The sequence below is a fragment of the Rhamphochromis sp. 'chilingali' genome (assembly GCF_963969265.1).
Source record: "Rhamphochromis sp. 'chilingali' genome assembly, chromosome: 18".
Lineage (NCBI taxonomy): Eukaryota > Metazoa > Chordata > Actinopteri > Cichliformes > Cichlidae > Rhamphochromis > Rhamphochromis sp. 'chilingali'.
Genome location: NC_137945.1, coordinates 11,125,243 through 11,152,502, shown reverse-complemented (window position 1 = coordinate 11,152,502; position 27,260 = coordinate 11,125,243). Strand labels below are relative to the sequence as shown.

General features: G+C 38.7%; 1 protein-coding gene across 2 annotated transcripts in view; it reads left to right on the top strand.

Moving 5' to 3' along the window:
• Positions 1-586: 586 nt before the first annotated feature.
• ralyl (RALY RNA binding protein like) overlaps positions 587-27,260 on the top strand; it is a 145,776-nt gene continuing 119,102 nt past the window's right edge. Inside the window, exon 1 of one of the 2 annotated variants that reach the window (XM_080865569.1) lies at positions 587-928. Coding sequence is in view for 1 of the 2 variants with exons in the window: in XM_080865568.1 (XP_080721694.1) it covers positions 23,784-23,822 (39 nt within the window). In the remaining variant the exon portion in view is untranslated. Of the gene's footprint in view, positions 929-23,722; positions 23,823-27,260 lie in introns of those variants that run through there. The other variant, XM_080865568.1, reaches the window with a different exon arrangement.

Below are 27,260 nucleotides of genomic sequence, written 5' to 3'. Positions count from 1 at the left end.
ACACAACCAGGGGTGTGCAATACTGAATGCACAGTTAAGGCTCTGTGCCATACTATACTTTAGTTGCATGCATGATAATTATACTTGCTATAATAAAGAAAAATAAATCTTGTTCACACGTGTTTTACCCCAATTCTCCAAAACGTAGAAACATCTATTTATCTATAGTAGTGCACAGCTGAAGATAATAAATGCTTTAAATTGGCTTAATATCTACAACACTCAAAGTTCCAGCACCGTGGACGGGTCTTGGTGATATTACAGTTCAAGTATAATGCATTATTTTTGTTTGCCGGTCCCGGGTGTATTACATCGTGCTGAGAACCAGGGACACATCTGCTCTCGCCAATTTCAGCACCATGGTCAGCGCTGGTTTCCCGTTAACGGTGTGTTGTTCGGTGTGCTGCACTTTCACAGTTTAAGCTCTGAGAACAGGGCTGCATGCTATTGCGATGCAGCTTTACGTTGACCCCCACCCCCCTCGCTGTAATAACACACACCCCTGTTCATTCTCCCCCAGTAAGAAAAACCGTGCTCTTTATCCCAGCCAGTGCTTGCAGTGAATGAAATGAAAGCATGCCTGGATCGTGACGTGGCGCTGACACCGCGTGAGCTCTGCATCTTTAAAACAGAAGGACAAAAAGCAGAAAAAAAGAAACCGAAAGAAAAACAGACAAGCTGCTCAGTCATAACTGTGGGATGATAAGGACTACCTCTTTTTACTTTTGGAGAGAGTCGAGCCGTTAGGAGAGCATTCAGCATCAGCTGTTCAACACTGGTCTCTCATTGCTGGAAGTCGGGGCTGAATCAGTCACATGACAGAACTGGAGGCAGAGATCTAGAGAAAAGGCACAGCATTTCGGCTAGCACCGCCATACTGTATTTTGAGCCATATCACATTTTTATTGCAACATTTTACTCCCGCTCGGTGAGTACATTTCCAATGGCTTTTTTGTAAGCATTTTTTGTCTTTTTAATTGCCCCCCCTTTTTTTGTTATTTTTCCTCCTTTTGCTGATGGTTGAATTGAGCATTGACATGGTGGTTTTGAGCGTTTTTCCACATCCAGGCTTCAAGTTTTTAGCATGCAGTTATTCTGATCGAGAGTGCCAAGAGGGTAAACGGGTGCGTTATCGGGATTGAGAAAGCCTTTACTTGCTTGCAGTTTTGTTTCGAGGGTCGAAACCAAGCAGGTTTTGTCAGTATTGAGATTTTTCGAACATTTATTGGTGGTTTTGAAACATTTTTAATTTTTTTCTCTTTTTTTTTCTTTTTTGTTTCTGTCGACTTTTGCTGTTGCTATGCTTTGGTTTGCATTTTGCAGTGTTGTTTGTTGCCTTCGAGTTTTGTGATTTTGATGTCTCGGTGAAATCACCACCGATCCGATCCTTGCTTTTACTTTGCTCCTCTTTTCTTTATGGAAAAAAAGAGGGGGAATCATTTTTAAAGCCCGATGACATTTTAACGTGCTACTTTTCTTGCAGCTGAGCTCACAGGTTTGTGGTTTTTGTTTTTGGTTTTTTGTGTTCCTCTCTTTTTCCGATTTCATTATACTTTTGCTGGTGGCAGTGTCAAGTATTTTTTGGATGTTATTTTTTTGACTAGATGATGCTGGGTGGACGAGGGGAGTTTTGATTCTTGGGGGAGTTCAATGCGTTCTTGTTTTCAACGAGGATGAACAGACATTTTCCCTCTTGCAGGTATATAACGTGAGCGGATGAGTGACACGCTTCTGTATTTACAATAAAGAATGAGGTGACAGAAATATGCACCTGTGGCTGACGTGTTATTTTGTAAGGGCTGCTCAAATTGTTGATTAGAAAAGGCATTCTTCATCAATGTTACCTGAAGGTTACCTGCTGTGATCGATCTGTACCTAATGCTTTATAAAATAAAATACAAAAAAAATCTAATGTCGTGGTCAATAATTCAAGAACACGGATTGGAAATCACACGCAGTTCGTTCGAACAGTGTTTTCTTTGTCGTGAGTTCAACAATCTTCACGCCGTTCAAGCTGAAGACTAAATGTAAGTAGATACAGCCAAGACTGCAATAAATGCAAGTATCGAAAGTCTATCCATATATCGATTTGGAGGAGCGGAAATAACAAAATTCCTTTACTGCAGCAGACGCTTCTTTAAACTGCAGCTGGCTACCAACTTGAGGGAAATAATTAGGTTACATTTTCCATTGCAGTATGTCATGGGCAAATATCTTCCCACACTTAAGTGCCCCTCTTAGTCCTTCACAAACTCAAATCCGCTTTTTGTGGGCCTGGATGCATAAATACTTTTTTTCTAATCTGATTTTGCAGGAAATGAACTAAAAGAGGACTTAGAGTGAAATAATCCTTTCAAGAGGCAGTTTAACCTCAGATTATTAGTGCTGCAGGAAATGCAAAAATAAAAGCGAAAACAGATATCATGGAGTCTTAGAAAAGAGCAAGGCTTGCAATCAGTTATTCGAATTATTTGCTCTGTGTGTGTGTGTGTGTGTGTGTGTGTGTGTGGGGGGGGGGGGGGGGTTCATAGCCAAAAAGTCATGGTACTCAGCAGAAATCCACCATCTCTACTTGACTTACTCTTCACTTTTTCCCGGGCTGATCTAAATCATTTCTGCCTTTGGAGTTTCCATTTTTAAAGAAAGGAGTCAAGCTTGTGCATCAGATCTCATCAGTTTGCTCCATTTAACTCATATGTGTTCAGTTTAACAGAACAGAGGTTTCGTCAGCATAATACTGCAGGCCAATAAAACACAGGGGAGTGGACCATTAAGTCTGAGTGTAGACTGTTAAGTCCCGGTGTCATTAAACAGGCTTGCATAGTTGATCAGAATCCAAATAATTTAATGTGGTGAAATGAAACATTAATAACTACTGGATGAAAAACGCATTTGGTAAACTAGGATTGTTAATAAGGCAAACTGACTAGAGCAATTAAGATTAAACATGTTGCAGAGAATTGAAAGGCTGTTATTAAGTATTGATTTCTCTGTCTTCAGTTAGATCTATGCAGACCATAAAGGAGATGTAGATAAAGAGCATGAGGAGATTTTAATGGGGTCCAATTTGTGAGCCAATTTAGAAACGGCTTTAAGAGTCTAGGAAGAGAGTAAGTGTTTGCTTGTAGACACATAGTAAATATATTATAGGCTATGGTGTTGGAGTAGGTGTGGATTTGCCACCGAGTCTGTCAGTGACTGAAAAAGAAGAATTACAATTGAATCCAACAATTAGATTCAGATACAAGTAATCAGTGTACCGTCAGTTCTTGCACTGCAGCCACAATTTAATTACATTTTCCTTCAAAAATTTCTAAAAGTCACTGAACTCATTTAAGCCATGAGCACATTAAACTCTTACACCGAGTAATTCGGTGAAAGAATGACTTTAATTTTCAAGGCCTGTATTTTAGCCTGAAGCCAGGGCATTTCACATGTGTCTAGATAATATTTTCAGTAACTTCTTCAAGGTGTCACACTGTCCTCCAGTTTATCTATGCAGAATTACACACAATTTTTAGCTGCATAAAATAGCTGTCTTTTGTAAACGTTCCAAAGAAATTGTCTTCATTATTTTCGGTGCACAAAGGTTTTAATCAGCCCACTCCCATCAGCCCACTCCCTTAAAATCATTCCATCTGTTGGCTTTCAAACCTCAAACCACAACATCACAAGACATCAACATGTCTTCACGCCCTGAGTTGAGAGTTGTTTCTGCCACACCGCCACAGTGTGAGCTCCACAGACATCTCTCCTGCTAAGCATTATGATAGTTTCTATTACGTCCTGCAGTGTTGTGTCTGCGCTCCAGGCAGGTTTTCTGTTATCTGGGCCAAGCCAGAACCGCACAGGAGTCTCACAGAGAAGTATGATAGCTCATGTGTGGTTATATCTCTGCTACCATGAATAAAACATCACGCAAGAGTCAGCTATGTGCACTAAGCATGTGCTTAACTAGAAGATGCATGAAAGTGAATGCAGGTTTGGTGGTGGTGGTGTGTGTGTGTGTGTGTGTGTGTGTGTGTGTGTGTGTGTGTGTGTGTGTGTGTGTGTGTGTGTGTGTGTGTGTGTGTGTGTGTGTGTGTGCAGATATATGTTGCTTTAGTATCATCTTTCAAAAGAAGAAACAATAAGCAACATTAAAGGAGGACAAAACCTGAGCAGACTGAGACGTTTTATGTTTTGCCCTTTAAAGTGTTGAAAAGGGACCATGAAACAAGTTTTATCATTTTCAAGAAGCAGCAGTAGCTCTTTACTTAAATTATGTTTTTTTAACCATAAAGGCACTCATATAGTATGACTTGCCACTGTCTGAAAATATGGCAGCTACAAAGCTGGTCTGAATTTTGCTCTCATCTTAACAATTTTTTTTGCCAGTCAGTGAAGCTCTCAATTAATCTCTGCATTGTTTTAATTGAATTTCCACATGTCATTACTCACATAGGAAAGAGTTTGGTTGCTGTTTTCCATCTTTATAAATCAATCTAGAAAATGAGCCTGACAGAAATAGTTATTGTCTTTCTGATAATTATTGTACTATAACAATAAATAATGATTTGCTCCATTCAAGTAGATACAAAAAATCCCGTTTCTCCTTCTTGACTAATAAGCATACGGCAAAGAGCACCACTCCTTACCGCATTAGTGTAATGTTATTTTGACAGAGTGATTAAGTGTGAGCAATACCTTAATTCTTCTTAGGCTTTACCACAAAGAAGAAAGGCCAGTTTTTATGTTACCTGAAAGAAAAAATGTCTGCAAGGCAAACTTGTGCAAGTCACAAGTTAGATTTTTTTTAGTAATCGCATGGTTGTAAAGGCAACTCGCAGAAGTGCATCCATATTATTATCAACTCAAAGCGTCTTTCATCTGCATTTTGGCAGCTAGTCAACCATATCAACATAACATGAAGTACCAAAGTAAAAAGAGTGTTTTACGATGTGTTTTATTTCTCTCAACGAGGCATTCGCTTCCTTCTCCCCTCCTTTTAACAGGTAAACAGCTTACCTTTGCCATGACTCATTCTACTGAGACTACTGTTAAGTACTTTACTGTCCTTTTCTGAGCTGTTAATTTGATAAGTGAGGGGATCTTGCACTTCATAGTCTGGGCAATTAAACCCATATCTGAAGAATAGGGTCAGGCTGAATGACTTTCCAGTGTCTATTATGGGAACCATCTGAGTTACTGTGCATCACTGAAATCAGACTTCTGCACCGACATGCTGAGACCTGATTGTAACTTTAAAATTTCGTATGAAAGCAAAGTTTTGTTTTAGTTACATGCAACTGACATTCGGTCTTGAGGGCGTGCGCTCTTTTAACTTGATGCTTATGAAGACAATGGGATCAGTCACAAAACAGTGATATTTTTTTCCTTTGATTAAATACACGAAACTAGACCTAGACTGAGACTTGGGATGTGTTTTGGATTTGTAAAGCAAATTGAATTTTTCTATTTTTAGGGAGGAAATAAGTTTAGAGCTGTGGGATTAGGACAAACCTCACAAAAGGACATGGAGCTAAGATGGTGTAAAGGTCAGTGTTTGGAAGATCCGCTCATGAGGAAAGTACAGTTTATACTGCTTTCCCAGCGCTGTCCAGTTGTTGATCCAGCCTACATGATAGCTTCCAGGTCACATGAGGTCAAGCTTAAAAATTCAGTACAATTTTCTAATTAGTATGTGTTAAATTCCATTCGGCAGGAGTATCACGTAAGAGCAAAACATTCAAAATTAGGCTTTAAATTAGATATGGATGAAGCATTGCTGCTTCTAATATACATAAGTATTATGTCTTTAGACGAAAATGTCACAGAGTTTCCTGCAGCAGCATCTTCTCCCCCACCCCCTCCTAATTAAACTGTAATTTCAGAAAATTGTTGGTCTCATTGTAGATACATAAGCCTGTTTCATCACACTTAACTTTTTGGCATTTTAATACATGTTTTTCACATCAGTGTGCCAAACATCATCATTAAAATTTAACCCTCAGGCAGAAGGATGACCGAGCCAAAGATGATTAGTCTGTGCTTCTTTTCTGGAAATAACGGAAGGTCTCAGTTTGGATACATATAGAATTATGGAAATGTGGCTGGAATATTTTGGCAGGACACGAAAAAAAAGAACAATACACATGACCTCAATCTGCACATACACAAATTTAGACATACATTTGTAAAGAAAGAGCAGGAGAAGGAATCTGATACATAAAGTTTTACCTATTTTTTGGTCCTTTTAAGAGCAGGCAGTTTAAGAGGAGAAAGATTTTAGCTTCTATTTCTTGCTTGTATGCATTTATTATACTTTCATTATGCAGAAATTCTTCTCTTCAGCCCTCCTGATAACCTTCTTCCCCTGATCAGGCTAGCCAATCCACATTAAGTTGAGTAGTATCAAACTAGAACAGTGGCACAGGAAAAGACAAGCTGATCAAATATTTAGAAAATTTTCTTTACCTCTCTGAGACATTAAAAAAAAGCAGAAAACACTGCATATTAAATAAACATAAGACTCTCCCGAAATGCCACTATAAAATATTAAAAGCAGCATTAAAAAGATAAACACAGAAATACCAGAGACTAAGGGCTCCCAGGTCAATTTATAGAGGTTAAAATCAAAATGCATAGTGAAATTCAAAGACTTGAGTTGCCATAGGCAACATCTAAGGCTCAACTAATTGATTTATCATTAGGATGCAAAAGCAAGTGCTTACTTGCAATCTAAAGATGACCTGGGCATGAAAATATTAAGCGTAGGAACATTATGCATGGGAAACATCTAATTGGGAAGAACTTTTTTTTCCTACTGTATAAGCAGTGGAGCATTGCCCACGGCGATGAATTCAAAGAACTGCATAGTTTACTGGTAAGAGTGAATCTTGGAAAAGCTGTTTCAGTTAAGAGACGAGGTTATAAAGTTGACAACTTGATCCATGAGTTCTGGCATGTCTAAGTGACTGTGTGCTCTTTGATGCTGAGTGTGTGACAGAAAAATAAACAAATGAAAAGCAACAAAAAAAAAAAGAGGCAGAGGAGTGGTATGAACCCTTCCAAAGCAGGTGGCAGAGCCCTCCAGATGCTGCAGAGAAGCAACGATGCAGATAATGTCTTGCCTAGATTACCTCAGGGACTCCGATTACAGTGGAGAGTCCTCATCTGGGTCAGCTCTGAGCTGGTTCTGCAGGGATCAGCTGTTCTCGCTGTTGTCCTGCTGGCCTCAGCTGTCTCTCACCTGCTTGTGACCAGTCACGGATGTATTGGCAGTCTAAACACAACAGAGTCGACATACATGATACGTTGCACTGTGCCGTACCTACACTGTCACGGCAGGCTTATTTGCACTGAATATTATTTTGATAAGGTCTGCATGAAACTTGATCTAATTGAATTAATCAATTCACTGTTGTCATCTCTGGGAACTTTCAATTGTAAGGGAAAGATTTTACCATAACAGTGTAATAGTAGTAGAATAATAATAATAGTAGAATAGCTGGAAATAGGAGGGTGAAAAATCTCCCTCTTACAAAGAAGAAATCTCCAGGAGTGGGGATCTCAGGGACCAATTGGGGTAAGCAGAAAGTGAAGAGAGAAAAGAAGAGCATAGAGAGACAACAAAAAATGTAACGTATGCATGGATAAATTGGTGAACTGGCCTTCAGAGCACAATCCCTAGGGGCAAGCGGTCAGAGCTCTCCTGGGGCTAAAGTGTTAGTTTGAAGGAATTTTTCTTGGGATGTCAATCAAATAACTTTAAAGAGACTGAAAATGGACAAAAAATAATCGCAAATAACTGCAAAGAGGCATAAATCAACCATAAATAATCCAAAAAGACAGAAAGAAAATGCAAACCAACCTCAAAGAGACACAAAACAACCAAAGAGGAACAGAATTATAACAAAAAGACACAAACTGACCACGGAGACGCAAAACCACTACAAAGACAGACAAATTAACAGGAAAAAAACAACCACAAATAACTCAAAGCATTCTGCATTTCTTTTGGATGTCTTCATCTTATGTTTTGAGGCACTGGGGGCCTTTTCGCATGCCTCAGGGCACATTGACAAGGGAGGGAGGGAGTTCCAAACAGGAGTCAGAGGTTTCAAATCTTTGAAGTTTAGATCCAAATATAGAATAGACAGCGAAAAACTGTGATCACTTTATACAACAGGCACTAAAGTGTAGAGAAAAATAAAATGATCATAAAGTGATTATACTTTTTCTGTGATTTGTTGCTCTGACGACAAATCTTCATCTTTGCTTTTGCAGCTTGTTTTTTAAATTTGGTCAGATACATTCAAAACTCTTGCACAGGGCGTAGCACAGCTCATATATTTAAACCATTTAATTTTTTTTAATGTTTATCAAATTATTGGCTTATATATTCTAATATACTCATTTGTGTTTTTTGCAGACAATAATGAACAATGCATGTGTTTGGAAAAAAAAAAGGAATCTGTAGTTTTACATAAGTTGCTAATAGACTCTACAACCATCATATGTAGTTCAAGATTTTCAATTTAGAAATATAAATTTAAGGCTAGATAATTTTTAAGTGAGGCAATAATGCAGATCTACACAAGAGATGAAAGTCAGTTTTGAAAAATGGGTTGCAAATGCTCATGTACGGTTTACCCTTCAAATGTATGTATGCACAAATGTGTGTATGCCCTCTATAAGAGAAAGAATGTACACGGGAATTCCAGATAGATATTTTCAAGGAGATATAAACTGAAAAAGAGAAAAGAAAGAGAGATATTCCAACATAGAGGCATCTTGACTCACATAGTCGTGGGGATCATGACCTCAATTTTCAGTGTGTGCCACTAGGAAAGCACAGGTGCACTCAAGAAGAGATGGCTAGCTAGCTAGCTAGCTATTGAGTTTGTGTACCCCTGAGGGCAAAAACATGTCCACCGAGCAAACCTTTTATGTTTCTCTCAACAAACGGTTCAGTCAGAGGTATCAGGGGGGACTGCTGGTGATGGTGAAAATGTATGATTGCTCCACATTCAAAGTCTGATTCAGGCTGACAGATAATTCTTAACTGACAACAACACATGGACAGACTTGGGGCTTTTTACACGTAAGCACTCACATTGTTATTTAAATGATGTTAAGTTATGCAGAACTTTTACTAACTAGGAGAAACAAAAGGGAAAAAATGCAGAAATCAGCTTGGTTTCATTGCAAAGAATAGCTGTCATCGTGAGCTGTCATGAGTGATAATCCCACGTGCACATGTCCCTGCAAATATGCATCCTGAACACAACTGCATCCTCTTCGGATTGAGGTTAACTAAAAAAAATAAAAAATAAAAAAACACACAAACACATCTGTCTTCCTAAAATGTTGCCCTATTCACTGATGGGTTTATGATTAAAAATAGAACTGCTGTCATTTAATTCCCCACTTAGCCACAAAAACAAAAAAAGCAATCATCTCCTGAAACATTAATGGCCCGTTGACATCTTGCAGCGAGCCACAGTCTATCAGGTGGCGTGTGTAAATAAGGCTTCATTCTTCATATTGATTTTCCCCCCAGGTTTTGACATCAGAGGAAATCAAGAAGCACATTGCTGTATGTTCTCTGCAATAACAGCAGTTATTATAGCCATTACTTCCTTTTCCATCCATTTTCTCTAATATACACCCAGCGCCTACATCCATCAGTGTGCAAAGATGTGGTTTGGATATTTGTCTTGATGGAAAGGTAAATGAAATCTTCAGTCGAATAGCCTGCTCTGGCATTATTAGTGGATATAAATGTGCTTACTTACAAATTCCGCTGTTTCGTAAGAGTAACACGATTCTCTGGATTATATTTACGTCCCATTTGCTGCCCAGTTAGTGTTTTACTGCACAGGAAACGATAGCATATAGCAATGTGGAAAAACCAAAAGAGAACACTTAAAGCCCCATCAAGAGACTTTAAAGTGCATTTGCATGTCCTGTAAGCCAGTGCTTCTCAACCTTTAAAGCAAAGTCTACTTGTGACACATCATCCATCCCTAATCAGCAAGATGCTTTAAAAATAATGCCTTGATTATACTCGGTTGTGAATACAGACATGGACAGCTGAAGACAGGATAACAGAATAGTCATTCTTGTTATAGTTTTTTGAAGTCTCCTTACCTGGGCCGCATGTGTAGTTGGTGCATTGTGATATAAATTCTTTGCAGACTGGTCCAAACAGTCAAAAAAGACAGGCAGGTATGTGGACTACTATTAAATTTACATTGCTGTGACCTGAGCGGACTCTAGCAGACTCTAGTGGACACGGTTTAAGTCATTCAAAAATTGTTTTAATCAAAGTTGATGTTGTCTGAATAACAGATAATAAAGAAATCAGGGATTTTAAGATCTATTTATTTTTAATTTTTTGTTGGGCAAGTGTATTTTCTTGGTTTGGTGCCCTGGATGCAGGGCTACCAGCACTAAATTCAGAATAACTGTCATAAACTACAGATATGTTTCCTTTTTTGTTCATAAGCACGGCCAGAAAACCCCACTCGTGAGGGCCTGTATAACATTTAAATTCTCTATAACACCGGGTCTGTCAGGGCTTGTCTGACAGACCCCATCGCCCCTGGCATTTTGCCCTGTACCAGCCCACCGCAATCGATAACATGCCACCCATGTTTGTGCTGCCCTGAATATGCATGCCGTCCAGGCCACCCTTTAAAAGCACTAAAGGTGTGTATTGAATAAGCAAAGACTAAGATTTAGATAAAGGAAACGTTTTTTGAAAGTGACTCTGCTAATACCTGTACAGTACTGAGAGAATTTTAAAAGAAGTAATGATCTGTCTGTAATAAACAGTTGATCAGATAATTGTTCTTTTCAGGTTGAAGTACAGTATGTTTCACTAACTCATAGCATTTCCTGCTTGGGTAAGTTCTTAAAAAGCAGGAAAAAAATAAAGTGAATAAACTGTCAACATAAAAGTAAAAAAAAAATGCGGGGGACTTGTTTGATAAATCCATAAAAAAGTGGTGCGATCATGTCAGAGAGGCGCAAAACAGTCACACTGACATGACAATGTATGTAAAGACAATGCACAAATAGTTGTTTAGGGAATAAATAAAGACAAGAATGTCTCAATTTTACTCCCCTATAATGTCCATCACTGCCACACAAAATCTTGCGTCCTAAGAGGTTTTTTCCATATCCCAAAACATCACTGGGAACAGCAAGCTGCCAGCTGGCCCACTGCTAATGCTGATAAATGGTGGTTAACAAAATTGTGGCATCCTTTTTACACTAGCAAGTGCTTACTAATTGTCTTAGCCACTTTGCACAGTGTGTTAGCTAGCATACTCTGACATCCACACAAACACATTATGACCAGAAAACTACTTATTTGCAAAAGTGGCAAGCTAGCCAAATTGAAGTTGTGGAGAGAGTGCATATTTGGTTGTACTGTTATGTAATTAACACAACTTTGCAAAAACCAGCCACTTCGTTCACCAATAGAGTTTAAGCTTAAATTTTCTGACACTCCAGACAAGTATCACCCTGCTAATCATCCTAATCTCATCTCTCCTGACATCAGAATCAGAATCAGAATCAGAATACTTTATTGATCCCTGGGGGAAATTATTTTTTGTTACAGTGCTCCATTTTAAACCAACATTAAGACAAGACAGACAATACGCTAACTAAGAATAGTACAATATATACATATATATACATACATACATACATAAGTCACTTATAAATAAATATTTGGAAAAGAAACATGTGTAGTTGTAGCAGCAAACAGTGTGTTAAGTGGATGCGTTGTACAGGGAGATGGCCACAGGCAGGAATGATTTCCTGTGTCGTTCAGTGGTGCTTTTCGGTAATCTCAGTCTCTCACTGAACGAGCTCCTGTGACTGACCAACATGTCATGGAGTGGGTGGGAGGTGTTATCCAACATTGTCTTTATCTTGGACAGCATCCGCCTCTCCGACACCACCTTGAGGGAGTCCAGCTCCATCCCCACAACATTGCTGGCCTTACGGATCAGTTTATTAAGTCTGTTGGCATCTGCGACCCTCAGCCTGCTCCCCCAGCATGCAACAGCATAGAGGATCGCACTGGCCACCACAGACTCATAGAAAATCCTCAGCATTTTCTGGCAGATGTTGAAGGACCTCAGTCGCCTCAAAAAATAGAGACGACTCTGGCCCTTCCTGTAAAGTGCTGTGGTGTTTTTAGCCCAGTCCAGTTTATTGTCAATGTGTACTCCAAGGTATTTATAGTCCTCCACAATGTCAACACTGACCCCCTGGATTGAAACAGGGGTCAAGACATACAGTGTTGTTGATCCAGGCAGACAGCCCATTACCTTCTGCTTTACTTAACCCCCTCTAAGTTCTCCGTTTCTCTGTCCTTCTAACTGTGTACAGCACCACTGCCAGCACCTCCCTAGTCTTATCCATTTTGGCACTCTGACGTTTTTGTTGACAGCTGTGTTGGCCCGAAAAGTCACGTTAGGCCCACTGGGGGAGTTCCAGTATGCCAGATGGCCAGTCAAGCACAGGTAAAAGGTGATAACAGAGAGTAAAAACAAGCCAGAATAATATTATGTCCTGTCCTTACTCCTCTGTCTTTCTTTTCTCTCTCCGCCTATCACAAATTGCAAATAGGTAAACTGTTTGACCGTATACTGGCTGTTCTAAGCTAGTAACAAACTGAATGTAGAATTATAGAAAAAAGAAAACAGCGTGTGCGTGACAAGTGGCTCGCTGCCACAACAGAAGCAGCGAGCAATGCAGATGCTTGCTGTTGAAAAATGGGTTAGGGTCTCGGGCCCTCAAACAGCAGGCTGCTTTTCTTAGTTTGTAATGCAGCCCTATCTTTTAGCATGGTTGTACTGTGGGAATACTGATCATTTAAATGGATAGCTTATCATCTTCTGAAATACTCTTGAAGTATGGGATGCAGACTTTGCTATTTTAGATTAAGATTATAAGTTCAGCAGAATGCCGGCTCATTTCTCCATCAAATATAGGACCATGGTTCTCAGCTAGCTGCCAGTTAGCATTCTTTAGCATAGTTAGCATAAATACTAAAAATAGGTGATAAGAGTCACTCTAAAGCACTAACTAATTATATCGTTTGAGAACTAGGGGTTTACTGGGTGTTTTTAGCTGGGCTAACTTATGTTTATTCAGGGGTTAAAATGAGTGGGAGTTCCAGAACCTTTCAGTTGCTCAGTAATGAAACCTAATCCAAATTTTACAAAATTTTCCAAAATACATAATTTTATCAAGCAGCCTGGCTTTGCTTCCAGGTTAGGCCACAGAGAAATGAATATCACCCTTGGTCCTTTCCACATGTGCAGACGTCAGAAAAGTTGCCATGTTGTACTTCACTACCTACCGCTACAGTAAGCATAAACAAAGTTACCATTTCTGTGAATGGCAGATAATTTCAAACTCGACACACAAAACTGCATCTGTGCAGTTTGGATTATAGTCTGTCTGCTAGCTAAGTGTCCAGTCACTGTATTTCCTAAGAGGGGGAAAAATGTGTGAACGATCTAAAATAGACAGAACATTAAAGGAAAATGAGAGATAATGACTACTCGGCAAGTGACATTAGCTAGAGGGGGAAAACTTACATGTCATGTCCAAATAAATGTTACTTTATTATTAAAATATCAGATTCTGGATCTGCATGTAATAATTTGCTGAAGTTATTTGGTTATTTGTGAATTGTGTCTTTCACAACAAATTTAATTATATTTTTTGTTGGACTATTATACTAGTATGCAAATTCATGCTGAGCTAAGTAGCAGTATTATGGTACAATCTACAGTGCTGCATTGTGTTGCACTCGTGAAATAGTTCATATAACATACAACGATCTGACTGAAGAGCAGTAAACCTCTAAAGCAGCAGCATCTGGTCAAAGCCTGTCCATAAAGAAAATGGGACATCAATTTATTTTGTGACTTATTTCTAAGAGAGTCATTTCCCTGCACTGCACCCAATCTCAGCGCACTCAAGTAGCCAAATTCCACTTTATCCCCTGGGTGTTGTGATTTTGTGCTAAGCTAAGCGAAGTGTATGTGACAGACAAACATCAGCGGCATCAATCCTTTTTCTATTTAATGCAAAAAGAAAAATAAGAAGCAAATGTTGTTACCCCACAGAGATAACTCTTAATTTTAGAGTCCCCATGGAAGTGGGATTGCTTCTTGCAAAGTGGTGTTGAACATAGCCTGCTTGTAATTCAACTAAAATCTTTCAGATCATTTCAAGTCAAACCTTTCTCCCAAAAAAAATCCAGTGAACCGGCAAGTCAGATATTTACTTACTGGATGTTACATGACATGATTATTAGGAAGTCACAATATTAGCTGAAGACTAAAATGCCTTATGCACTATCTTTCAGTTTTACTCCAAAACTGACACAGCGGCTTTTCAAAATGTTTGTGACCAGATGGCTAAACTAGAAGAAAGATGTTTTGTGTATTATTTTATCATCCCCCCTCCCATCCTTTTAGACCCATGGGGAGCTAACTGCAAGGAAAATCAATTTCTGTCATTCTCCAGCGAGTCTGCAGATGACAGTGAATAAATTTGTCGGGGGTAGATGCAAAGTTGTTGCAAGCCACAGGAACTCGACAGCTCTGTAATGCAGGTAGTTGCAGCTCCTGCTAAACTAGTTGAATGAAGTGGGACATCTGGATTTTGCATTATTTTTGCTATACTCTAAAGACACCTGTCAGTGACATCGTCAGGGAATACAAACATAATTAAGTAATCAAACAGACACATTACATATGTAAATTACATTAATTGCAGAAATGGGCTTAAAATATTCATTCAAATTAGCCCCATCATTTAGGCAGGGATCTCTTCCTGGTGAGTGTAATCATTGAACTAATTAGGTCAGTCAATGCAAGTTGAAACATTTCGAAAAGCAATTTCACTTTCCAATTAATTATAGGCTCAGAGATTGAAAGCAATATGGAAATCTGCGGAGCAATAGCAAGGATAGAAATAACCCATCAGAAAATCATCATCATGAGACCAGACTTATAGAAACAGGCCGACAGACTGAGAAATTTCACTGTGCAGCTTGAGCTTGAACTGTTATTATTTTTCATGGTTTATGGGTCTGAATGTGTATTTGCCGAGATGACTTGTCTGTATGGATTTTGGAAGTATCTCAGCAAGACAATTCAGCGCTGTAGAGCTGAATAGCGTTAGATGAAAGTGGAACACTCATTCACCTTTCTAGTACAAAGCAAACCACTTTGGAGAGTTCATAACCGGCTGCAGAGTGTGTGGCTTTTTCAGAAACACACAAAACAAATATCCACCCTGGTCTGAACAGTTCCATCCGGCGGTCTTATTTGTTTTGTTATGGCACTTTTATTTAATTCAGAAGCAACAATATAATTGCACTCTATTCTAATTCTTTTTATAGTCCTGAGTGAAACAGCATTCATGGCAGCCATAAACACGAGGATTGCAGGGAATTGTTCTCCAATCTGCTCCTACAAACAGGGAGTGCATGACGCCGTGGACAAAAATATTGGTCCACCTACACATTACACCTACAGCAGCTGGCCAGCCATGGAGACCCAAAGGGTGATCTCCCATTGCACAGCTTTTGGGTTGATGTTAATGCCAGAGGAGTTTCGGAGCTCAGCAGTTATTGAGTCAGGAGAGATTGGCGAGTGTTACGCACCACGTGCCTCAGCACTCGGCGACTCCACTGTGTAACTTTACTGGGTCTCACACTTTGCGGCTGACTTGCTGTGGTTACTAAACACTTCCATTTTGCAAGAGTATCACTTACAGTTTACGGTGGGATGTCTAGAAGGGAAGACATTTTTTCAGCTGACTTGTTGGGAATTCTTTCACAGTCACCATGTCACCATGTCCTTAATTTTATACAACTGTGCCAATGAAACTGAAAAAATCCCAAATTCAAAGATTAAGAAGCGTGGAATGTTTTTGTCCAAGCCTCAGAACAATGAAGACAACACAAAAGGTGCATAAGCTGTGATTTCTTTAGTGGATAATTGAGGTTAAAATCTCCCAATTAAAAGAATAAAATACATTTACAACCTGATTTTAAATACATATATATATATATATATTAGTAGTAGTTTCCCCCTTAATAATTCCACCCAGTGACGTCTTTTACAACTCCTCCACTTGGATACAGGATTCAGTCGGTGTTGCCATATTTGAGCAGTGTAAATGAGGCTCTACAAAGGGAGTATGTTTTACTTCTTTTACTCAGAGAGGGTATGTTCATTATTGCTTAACCTTCATTAAGATACTAAAAAAGTGTTGTATAAAGGAAATGTTGCAAGTGTTAGTATGCCATAATGGAACTGTAGTAACCCAGTGTTTCTTCTAGAGCTTTAAAAGTTTTCAGGTATTATTTACATTCTGTACAAGACTGGGCAGAATACACAAGGTTATACTATTTAAATCCCAAACTACATTTGCTACATTGTATGGAGTTTTATTTTGAAATCCCCTCATTAGTCATCATTAGTGAGTCTTTTGCCTTGTAAAGGTAGCAATAGTGTCAAAAAGCACATCGCCACGTGATTTTCTAAGCTGTGGTACAAAAATGTTTTCCATTTGTAGCATCAGCAGATGAGGATGCTAAACTTTTGCTTAAGACATGTTTGCATATGGCATGCAGCCTGTCTCTTTAAGGGTTGTATAATGATATAATATGAATATTTGACTTTTTAAGATCATTTTTTGAAACAAATCACCTGGAAACTTTAATAATTTACGCTCCTGGAGCTAAAGATCAAGATACTTCTAACTAGTTACATTCATTTTAGTCAGCAAACATGACAACAGTTGAAGAGATGAAAAGCTGGCTTGTTTGCGTTTGTGTGAAATTGAATAACCATTGTTTCAAGAAATAAAATATAAAATATTTTTGAGTGACAAATCTTTCACTATTACCTGGTGCGATGCTGAATTGAAAAGGCTGGCTTGCAAATCAATAGCGAGCAAATTTCTTTCTCTTTTTTTCTTCAAGATAAAAATATTGACATATGACTTTTTGCTATTTTGTAAAAATATAAGCTACATAACTTAGCTTTTTACGAGTGCCGCCCAAACTGTGTGCAGCTTGTTCTTGTACACCTAAAACAAGACAGATGATGAGACTACAGCATGTGATAGGACATGCCCTCGGAGGTCCCCTGCACCTCTTTTGCCCTTCGTTTCCTCACCTTTCCCATCACATTATCCTCAATCTTACTTTGCTCCTCCCCACAATGCTGCCTCCCTTCCCATCCTCAGAGATCTCACCAGAAGCCTCCAGAAAGACAGATGCTTTGTCCATTCATTCAGTAATTACATTCCACTGCCAGGTCTTGCAGGCTGATTATTTAGCTGTCTGTCTCATCTACTGCCAAGCCACTTCTCCCATGTAAGCTCCGATTCAGGACCCCAGGACAGCATCCGCAGATAAGGCTCACCCTGACTGTGTTAAACAATGAGAAGAGTTCAAAATGATTAGCCTGCCAGATTTTAGGTTTATTTTAGGTCCCATTTATGAAGGGGGAATGAATGTAATGAACATGCAATAAAACAAAATGTAACAAATCTAGACAGTAACATACAGTATGGGAGATGCTTTTGGTGAATCTAACCAATGAATCAGCTTAAACTGCGATACGAATATAAACAGCAAATTAGTTCTCAGAGAAATGAGAACGACTGCCTTTGGGCTCGCCTATGTTTTTTTCTTGCTCCCTTTTATATTAGAGCATCACCAGCTGTTATGGCAGATGGGCAAGGTAGCAACCAATTTAACTCCATCCATTTCTATGCAAGCACAGAAGAAACAATCTGTCTCTGTCACTGACTGTCTCACTCGCTCTCTCCTCTAAGCTTCTTTTTTTTCTGAAGGGATCTAGCTTTATCGCTCTCATTTTGACATACAGATTTTTACCAGCATCAACTAAAAAACTGTGATGGGATAATATAAACTGTACGTGCTTATGATTAAATGAGTATTTGCAATACTTTTACTTTAATTTTATATGTAAGCAAAAACAATAGATGAGCTTCCCATTGTCCTTGCCAATTCCTGAGAAAAACTAGGAAAGGTTTTCCAAGAAGTAGGCTGACAAGTTCATGATACAAATATTTTCTTTTTTCAATCCCAAAGGCACAAACTCTCACCAGCCACTTTATTAGGTACACCTTCCTAATGGTGTGTTAGAACCTTTTGCCCTCAAAACCTTGTTAATTCTTTGTGGCATTAAATCAATAAAAGGTGCTGAAAACATTCCTCAGAGATTTTGGTCAGTATTGACATGGGAGAATCACACAGTTGCTTGTCATGCCAATGTCTCCCTTCAACCACATCACAAAATGCTCTGTTGGATTGCGATCTGGTCACTGTATAAGATATTCAAGAAACCCGAGCTTTGTCACACACACACTATCCTACAGGAAGCAGCCAGGCGATGAATATATTGTGGTCAAAAAGCGATGGACATACTCAAGTAGCCTTTGGCACTTAAATGGTGCTTAGTTAGTATAAAGGACCTAAAGTGAGTCAAGAAAGTATCTCTTACACCTTTACACCATGCTGATGATGCTTTCATGTTGGATAGCAGGGATCATTTGGCCCAACCATCACAGCAGAGATTGAGACTCAACAGACCAAAGAATGTTTTTTTCCAGTCTTCTACTCTCTACTTTTGTTGAGCTTGTGGGAAATTTAGCCTTAGTTTCCTGCTGTTAGCTGATAGGAGTGGTATCTGGATAAGAGCTGCTCTTCTGCATACTGTACCTTGATTGTAACAAGCAGTTATTTGAGCTACTGTTGTTTCCTGGAAGCTTGAAGCAATTTGTCCTTTAAAATCAGCAAGACATTTTCATCCAGAGAATGGACACTGGATATTTTGTCTTTTTTAGACCACTCTCTGCAAACCCTATAGATGGGTGTGCGGCTTAGATCCTTGAGATGAAGTGTATGCAGCTGATGTGTGTAGAAACACACGCCAGGATGTGCTCCTAAACTTACACTGGTCATTTTAATCATGGTACAATTACCATTGGTATTTTTTAGATTCAGCAGCAATCATAAGCAGATTTCTCCATACAACAATCGTTATTAGTTGAAGTGCTCTAAAATATAAAAACATAATTAAAAATTAACATAATCCATTTTATTCAATACCCTTAATATATTCAGAATATTTTCCTGATTCTAATTAAATTTTTATTGGAGTCTTATTTGAAAATGCAGGGCTTTTTAGGTGAAAGAGAATGTTTTTACAGTGTGATACAGTGTTCGTTAGTTTACTTAAGCAAAGGCTCCGAACTATTCGTCCACTATAAGTCTATTAACAAGCAGTGACACAAAGAACAAAGAGGAGCAGTGAGGTTGAAAGATGCTATTAAAGCCATAACAAGAGTTAATGGCAGGGCAAAAAAAAAAAAAAAAGTTGAAGGTAATGGTGCTGCGAGTCTCAAATTGTCCAGATCAATGTTTAAAGAGCACATGGTGCAATTAGTGAGTCTTTTGTGCTTCTAAAATCTTTTTTGCATATTCTATCAAAGAACGCATGGGCATTAAACACCCAATTGCCCAAGCAATAACTATAAAACAGCTGCACTACATCAGAAGGCTTGGGCATTAAATTGCATTGTTCTTTGCTTCTGCACTAATACAAGGATAGAAAAGCTGGCCAGAGATGAAAATTAAGCCCAGTAGTAGCAACACTCGTCTAAGTGGGGCATCTATTTGCTCTCAAAACCACCTGAACTATCAGTGTCACACAATCCACGAGACACTGTAAACATTCATCTGATCCATGCTGAAATAATTGCATCACATAATAATTCGTTCCCCAAATCCTCTGTTTGACAGCATGCCAAAGGTGGTGATTAAATTCAAATCTGAATACCGAGGAGGCCGTTGAAGTCCTCTATTCTCTTGTCATGTTCATGAAACCAGTCACCATAAGAAGATGGATAATTTGTGGCCTTAAAGCGATGCTTACAGCGAGTAATAATGCTTTCACAGAGTGACATACAAATGATAATGGATCAGTGTAAAAAGGAGAAGTCCATTTTAAAATTCACTCCAGTGTGCAGCTGAATATTGCAGTGATCCGATCAGCTTACAAGTTCCCCCAGATTAGTCATTTCTCTAAATTCCCTGAGTGGAGGTCAAGAGTGCAAAATTTATATGACACCCAGAGACATAAGCAAGGTTAAAATAAAGCAGAATTCTAGCAAGAGCCCAAAGTCTGCCAAGAAACATCCCACACACCATTAAAACACCACCATCCTAGACTACTGAAACAAGGCATTTGGCTTCTAACCTGTGCGGGCTTTAGCTGTCCAGATTGGTGTACCAGGTGTACCAGAGCACCACCACATCTCACATTTCTCGTCTGACAGATGTGAAGCCCAGTATGATCTTAAAGCCCATCTTCCTCGAAGCTGGAGGTGTTGTTCATTCTGAGAGAGACAGTTGTAATAACTGGTATCTGTGGTACTTCTTACCTTCCTGTCAGCTCCAACCAGTATGGCCAGTCACCGCTGACCATCACACCGGATGTTTTTCTGTTTTTTGTATCATTCCGAGCAAAGCAACAGGTTTAGAAACGTTCTAGCCACACTTAGCTGTATCTGCATAGATTTATAAATTACACTGCTGGTGCATTTCATGATTGGTGATGCATGCTTCAACACCTTACTGACTACAGCGTCTTACTAGCAAAAAACCACACACACACACACACACACACAAAGAGAAAACACTCCTAATCCAACAAAGTTGTTTTAATCAATTCCAGTTCAGAGCCACTGTGGGACACCTCCAAGCTGTCAGCTGATGGAAAGCTGTTGATTATGGTTTTAATAAGGAGCAGAAAGTGTGACCATGAAGACTACAGTGGTGCAAACTGCAGTACAATACAACAGTTCTTACAGTGTGTAATGGATAATATTCTTCCTTTGCTTTTTTCACTCAAAGCAAAAGTGTAGCTCTTCTTTTAGACTTCATTTAAGGGGAGACTCGATAGATCTGTGATGAATGTCCAATTGTGTAGGTTTTTAGATCATTCATTTGTCATTCAGATGAATGTACTGCTTCAATTAGTGAATAAGAGCTGGAGATTGGATCTATTATCAGTGTTACACTTTTGTCTACTTCTTAGAGGTTTTTGAAGAAAAAAAATAACTTGAGGAAAAATATATTAACTTTCTTGCTGAATGTTTGATAAGACCGATATATGTTTGTCATGTTTGTACCGTTTAACTCTGTAACAACCAGATGTTATAACTTAACATAAACCAAAGAAGGACTTAGTTAGACATATGCGATGTGTCATTCTCACAAACGGGACATAAATGCTGCCATTCTTTTGGTTACCTTTGGCACACAACTTTTCCTTGTTTCACCTTTATTGTTGAACCTTTTAAGAGCAAGACACTGTGCATTAACAGGGAGGAAGGAGGGTATCATGAGTCATTAGTATGAGAGGGAGACCCTGGTTTATGTACCATTTTGCAGTGTTGTGTTTTCCACTTTATACTTTGTTTTGACTCACAGTTTATGCTTAGATGCTGAAAGTACTTGTTTAATATTTGAAAAACACTATATTTAGGTGATTACGTTTTGAATGAGCTGCTCTGACTTCTGACTGTGCAGAAGTCTTGAGCTCCCCTCCACCATTTATTTATTTTTTGCTTCCAAGAAGCCAGACTGCCTTGCAATTTCAAACTATGTTCTTTGCACACTGGCTGTTTTTTTTCCTTGCACCTGACCATTTTCAGAGGAAGGCTTCTTTTTGAGTCACTTAACACTGACCTATGAACGATTCAAGCATAAAAAGATGTCAAAATCAAATCCATTCCATTTTAATTCTGTCCATTAAAAAAATGAGAAAATTGGACACTTGGTGAAAAAAGAGGGACGTGACCAAAGCCTCATCGGAAATGATCTCAGTGTGGCTACAAAGCCATTTTTAAGGATGGGAGGATGTCTGGAGGAGGACAGGGAAGAGGCCATGTCTAAAACATAGAGGTGGCTCTGTCATGGTTTGGGGCTGCGTTCCAGCCAGTGGTGTTGGAAATCTTCTTGATACTGATGGAATTATGAAAAGTAGGAAAGTACTATAAGTACCATGGAAAGCATCTGTCTGGCAACTGCTTCGGCTTTCAGCATGACTATAAATGTAGCAAAAACATTCCTGGATAGTTAAAAAAAACAAAACAACAACAACAACAACAACAACAACAACAACAACAACAACAACAAAACAGTGGAACACTATGAGTCATGGACTGGCCTCACCAGAGCCCTGTCCACCACATTATAGGAGCAGTGTGGAATCATCTTGACAGAGAATGGAACAAAAGACAGCTAACATCCAAAGAAGACTTGGATGTCCTTTAAGAAGCCTGGAGGACTATTCGTGAACACTACTTAAAGTACAGGAAAACTTGTTTACAAGGGTTCAGACTGTGTGGTCATACCAAATATTGACTTTCGAGCTCAATGAAAATGTATAGACTCAGTTTTTTTTTTCTTATACACTGTATTTCCATGTATGTTTTCACATTTCACTGTAGCTATTTCCCGTTTTCCTAGCAAAAGACTTAGAATAGTGCATTCCCATAAAACCACGTTTTATTTTACAAATAAAAAATAACAGGAAGTTATTTAATAACCCTTTGAATTCTAAACTATCATATTAGTACTCTAATTTGATATTTTGGAAAAGAAAAATGTGAAAAGTCATTGATGTGTGCAAGGATGATTACTTTCACTGTTTGACAAGACTTGTGAGAAGTATTTTTTTTTAAAAGTTACATATTCTCAGAGGGCTAATTATGAGCTAAAGGTGCTTGTTGCTATATTTGATGATAGATGATAAGGTCTATTACAACACCTACAATATATTAGTTCCAGTGAGAAACCCTGACATATTACAGAGTTTTGTCTTGCTATGACAGTAATGCACTGAAGTGTAAAAAAACAGTACTGCAAATGAGACAGTAAGGGGTAAAGGTTAAAAGAGGCAGCTTTGTCAAGATGAACTTTTTTGACCAGTTTTATTAAGATGTGACAATAAAAATCAGCTTGAAAGCCCTTAAATGAAGAGCTTTGAAAGTTGAAGACTCAAGGAATACTTCACTTCAACATGGAGGGTCATTATAGTTTCTGAGTGGTGTGCTACAACCCAGAGGAGTGAAATATAGCCAAGAGCAGGTCTAACATGTGCCAGAGGGGTTACTGGGATTGGCCTTTCCTTCTAGATATCCATGGCTGAACCTCTGTGGCTCCAAATATTAAATTAGATAGGTATTCTGACCTTTTAAGCCAGTAAATTAGCAGAGAAGAACACATTTTAAAATAAAAATGGTCAATATATTTAATGATTTTTCTGGGTTTTTTTTGGTCTAAATCAGACAATCTGGACTGTGAAAGTATTGGTTTCCATTTATGTCTTGGCAAGCCTGGTAATGAGCCTATAAAATTAATTTTGTTTATCTTAATCACCTCATTCTTATAAAATCGAATGATTTTACCTCGGCTCATTTCTTATTTGATGCCTGGTGCAACTACATTGTTTTATTATGTTTATTATTTTATTATTTATTATGTTTTGTTTCTCTTGCACCCAGTTCTGGTTTGTCAAGTCAATGAAATTGTCAGGGCTCTGTGTGCAGGCAGGTGGAGATGTGGATCCAAGTGCAGGACTCTCAGACGGAAATATAACTGAAAACCACAGCTTTTTTGCTGGCACCAACAAAACAGAAACCAAAACATGAAAACACTAACTGGAACACACAGGCAGGATCTGCAGGTACAACACGACACTGAGCATGGGAAAACACAGGGCTTATATACACAGGGTAGTAACGGGGGAATCGGCAACAGGAGGGAGACACAGCTGGGAGAGAGCAGGGCTAATGAGACAGGGGGAACAAAGCTGCACACACTAACATAAGACAAAGACTTTCACAATAAAACAGGAAACATGAATCACAACTCAGAGACACGGACTCAACACAGAGAGACAGAAAATGCCACATGGAACTGAACTACACATGAAACCACAATTCCTAAAACATGGATAACAGAAACATGAAACTCTAATAATAATGATCACAACCACAACAAGAGAACAAGAAAACAATCCATGATGCAAAATTAAACCAAAACATAAACTCAAAATACTGGATCCAACGGACCCAGAACCGTGACAGAAATTATCTGCTGTTTCTATCAGACCTGTTCGGTATTGACTTAAAATTTTAAATTACAGCATGCACTGCATTTAGCTTTAAACTACAGAAAAACTTATAGCTGCAGTTAAATAAAATGCAATGAAATGGTGACAGTAGATGGTGTCAGAGGCATTTGGTGACAAGCATATCAATGGGTGTAAATTATAAAGGCTATATATAATATACAGGCTTTTGCACATTTTTTTCTTGCAGATTAAATTGAGAGATTGTGTCAGCAATTAACTGATTCATGACAATAACTATGCCAATTAACAAAGACAACATTTGATACAGGAAGTTGCTGTATGTCATTATTTATCGAATTATAAAAACTCTCTTTAGGAAAGGAAAATGTAAAAATGTGAGCTTTGGATCAGTATTCTCTCCCGGTGACAACACTATTCATGACAATTACAATAATGTAATTAGGATTTAAGACAACAACAACAACAACAATCTTTATTTATAGAGCACATTTAAAAGCCTTGGGCATACCAAAGTGCTTTACATAAAACAATAAAAAATAAAACAGTTCACACATTAACATCAAATACATAAAGGTAACGAATTATGTTCACAGTTAAAAGCCACCAATAAGAGTAAACTGCAGCACATAGGTTATAGCAAGGTAAGACTGTACCACCATGATAAAAGACACCAATAATGGAAAGATAGCAGAGAATTTAATACAATAGGTCAATAGGTCACTGCAAGCAAGCCAGCATTTAACTGGTAGAAAAGGCAAGTTTAAAAAGATATGTTTTTAGCTGTGATTTAAAAGAATGAATAGAATCAGACGCCCGGATGCCAATCGGGAGATTGTTCCACAGCTCCGGTGCAACTAGAGCAAACGATCGATCACCTCTAGATTTCAGTCGAGATCTGGGCTGAACCAGCAGTAACTGTGAGGATGACCTTAAAGCCCTAGCAGGAGCATATGGGTTTAAAAGTTCCTTAAGATAGCTTGGTGCAGTGTTATTGGTAATTTTAAAAGTAAACAACAAAATTTTAAATTGAATACGATATTTGACAGGCAACCAGTGCAGATCAGCAAGGACAGGAGTAATGTGGGCAAACTTCTTGGTTTTAGTTAGAATGCGTGCTGCAGCATTCTGAACTGTCTGTAATCTATGTAAAAGGGAAGAGTGGAGACCACAATAAAGTGAATTACAGTAATCTAGCCTTGACGTTACAAAGGCGTGGATGAGCTTTTCTAGGTCTTTATACGGGATATAGTGCCTGGCCTTAGAAATAAGGCGAAGCTGGTAAAAACTAGATCTGACAACAGCAGACACTTGTTTATCAAGTGTAAATGAGCTGTCAAATAAGACACCCAGATTCCTAACAGTGTCAGAGAAAGAACTAGTGAGAAAACCAAAGGCATCCCGAAGTTTGGCATGAAGGGCATTACTACCAAAAATCATAATTTCGGTTTTCTTATCATTAAGGGTAAGAGTATTTGCCAAAAGCCATTTCTTGACCTCACACATGCATTCTCGGAAGCTATTCAAAGACAGAGCAAGATCATTGTTTAGCTCAAAATAGATCTGGATATCATCCGCATAATAGTGAAAAGCAATGTGGTATTTCTCAAAGATAGCATTTAAAGGAAGCATGTACAATGAGAAAAGGGTAGGGCCTAACACAGATCCCTGGGGGACACCACAGCAAACAGGTACAGCCAGATGTACCGAAGAGAGCCGATTGGAGAGGTAGGATTTAAACCAATCCAAGGCAGCGCCCTTAATGCCTACAGTGTGCTCTAGTCTCGCCAATAGGATGTTATGGTCAACCATGTCAAATGCCGATGAAAGATCCAATAGCACTAGGACAGAGGGGCGTCCATTGTCAGCCATTAGTAAAAGATCATTGAAAACACGAAGCAGCGCTGATTCAGTGCTGTGATGTTGTTTGAAGGCCGATTGAAATTTATCATTTATATTATTCTCATCCAGGTAGGTCTGCAGTTGAAGCAGAACCACCTTCTCAAGAATTTTAGCCAGAAAGGGAAGCTTAGAAATCGGCCTATAGTTGGCAAAATCACTATGATCAAGGTTCCTTTTTTTTAGAACAGGTTGAATTATAGCATGTTTGAGAGCTGAAGGTACATAGCCAGAAAGCAAGGAAAGGTTCAATATGGACAATAAACAAGGCCCAATTGCATTAAAACAATCCTTGACTATACGGGATGGGAGAACATCATGTACAAAATTAGTATTGTTCAGTTTATCAATTAGACGCTTCAGAGTAGAGAGTGAAACGGGTTCAAATTGATAAAGAGTAGCAGAACAATCAGGAATAGACATACTATCAGTCACCAAAGGAAGAGTAGATTTAAGAGATAAAACTTTATCTAAAAAATAGTTTGAAAATTTTTCACAAAGACCCGGGGAGCACGGCAGTGGCATAGAGGGGCAGGGGTTCACCACAGAGTTAAAAATTTTAAATAGAATTCGAGGATTATCACCATTAGTGGTAATAATTTTAGAGAGAAAAGCCTCTTTAGCCATTCTGGCAGCAGCTTGGAACTTCGAGCGGCTAATACGTAAAATATCATATGATGACTGGAGTCTATCATTCCTCCACTTCCTCTCATCCCGCCGACATATACGTCGTAAAGCACGAACAGAATCATTTAACCAACATTGTGAGTAAGTTCTGGGGCGTTTCATTTTGATAGGTGCAACAATGTTAAGAATCAAGGAACAAGTAGTTAAAACAGTATTAGTAAAATTCTCAAGCGTGTGTGGAGTAAAACAATCCAGCATAATAAATGGGGAGTTCACAAAAGACGTAGAAAAGTTGACCACAGTATCAGCATTAATAGTACGCGTAGGGTGAGGAGCCTCTAAGTATTGTCCAGTGTTGCCCAGGTCAACATCGAAGATAACCGGGGAATGATCAGAAAGTCCAGTATTTCTAATTTCCTTAATGCAAATATCCACATTAAATGAAAAAACCAAATCAAGGGTGTGGCCTTTAACATGGGTAGGCTCATTCACCCACTGAATAAG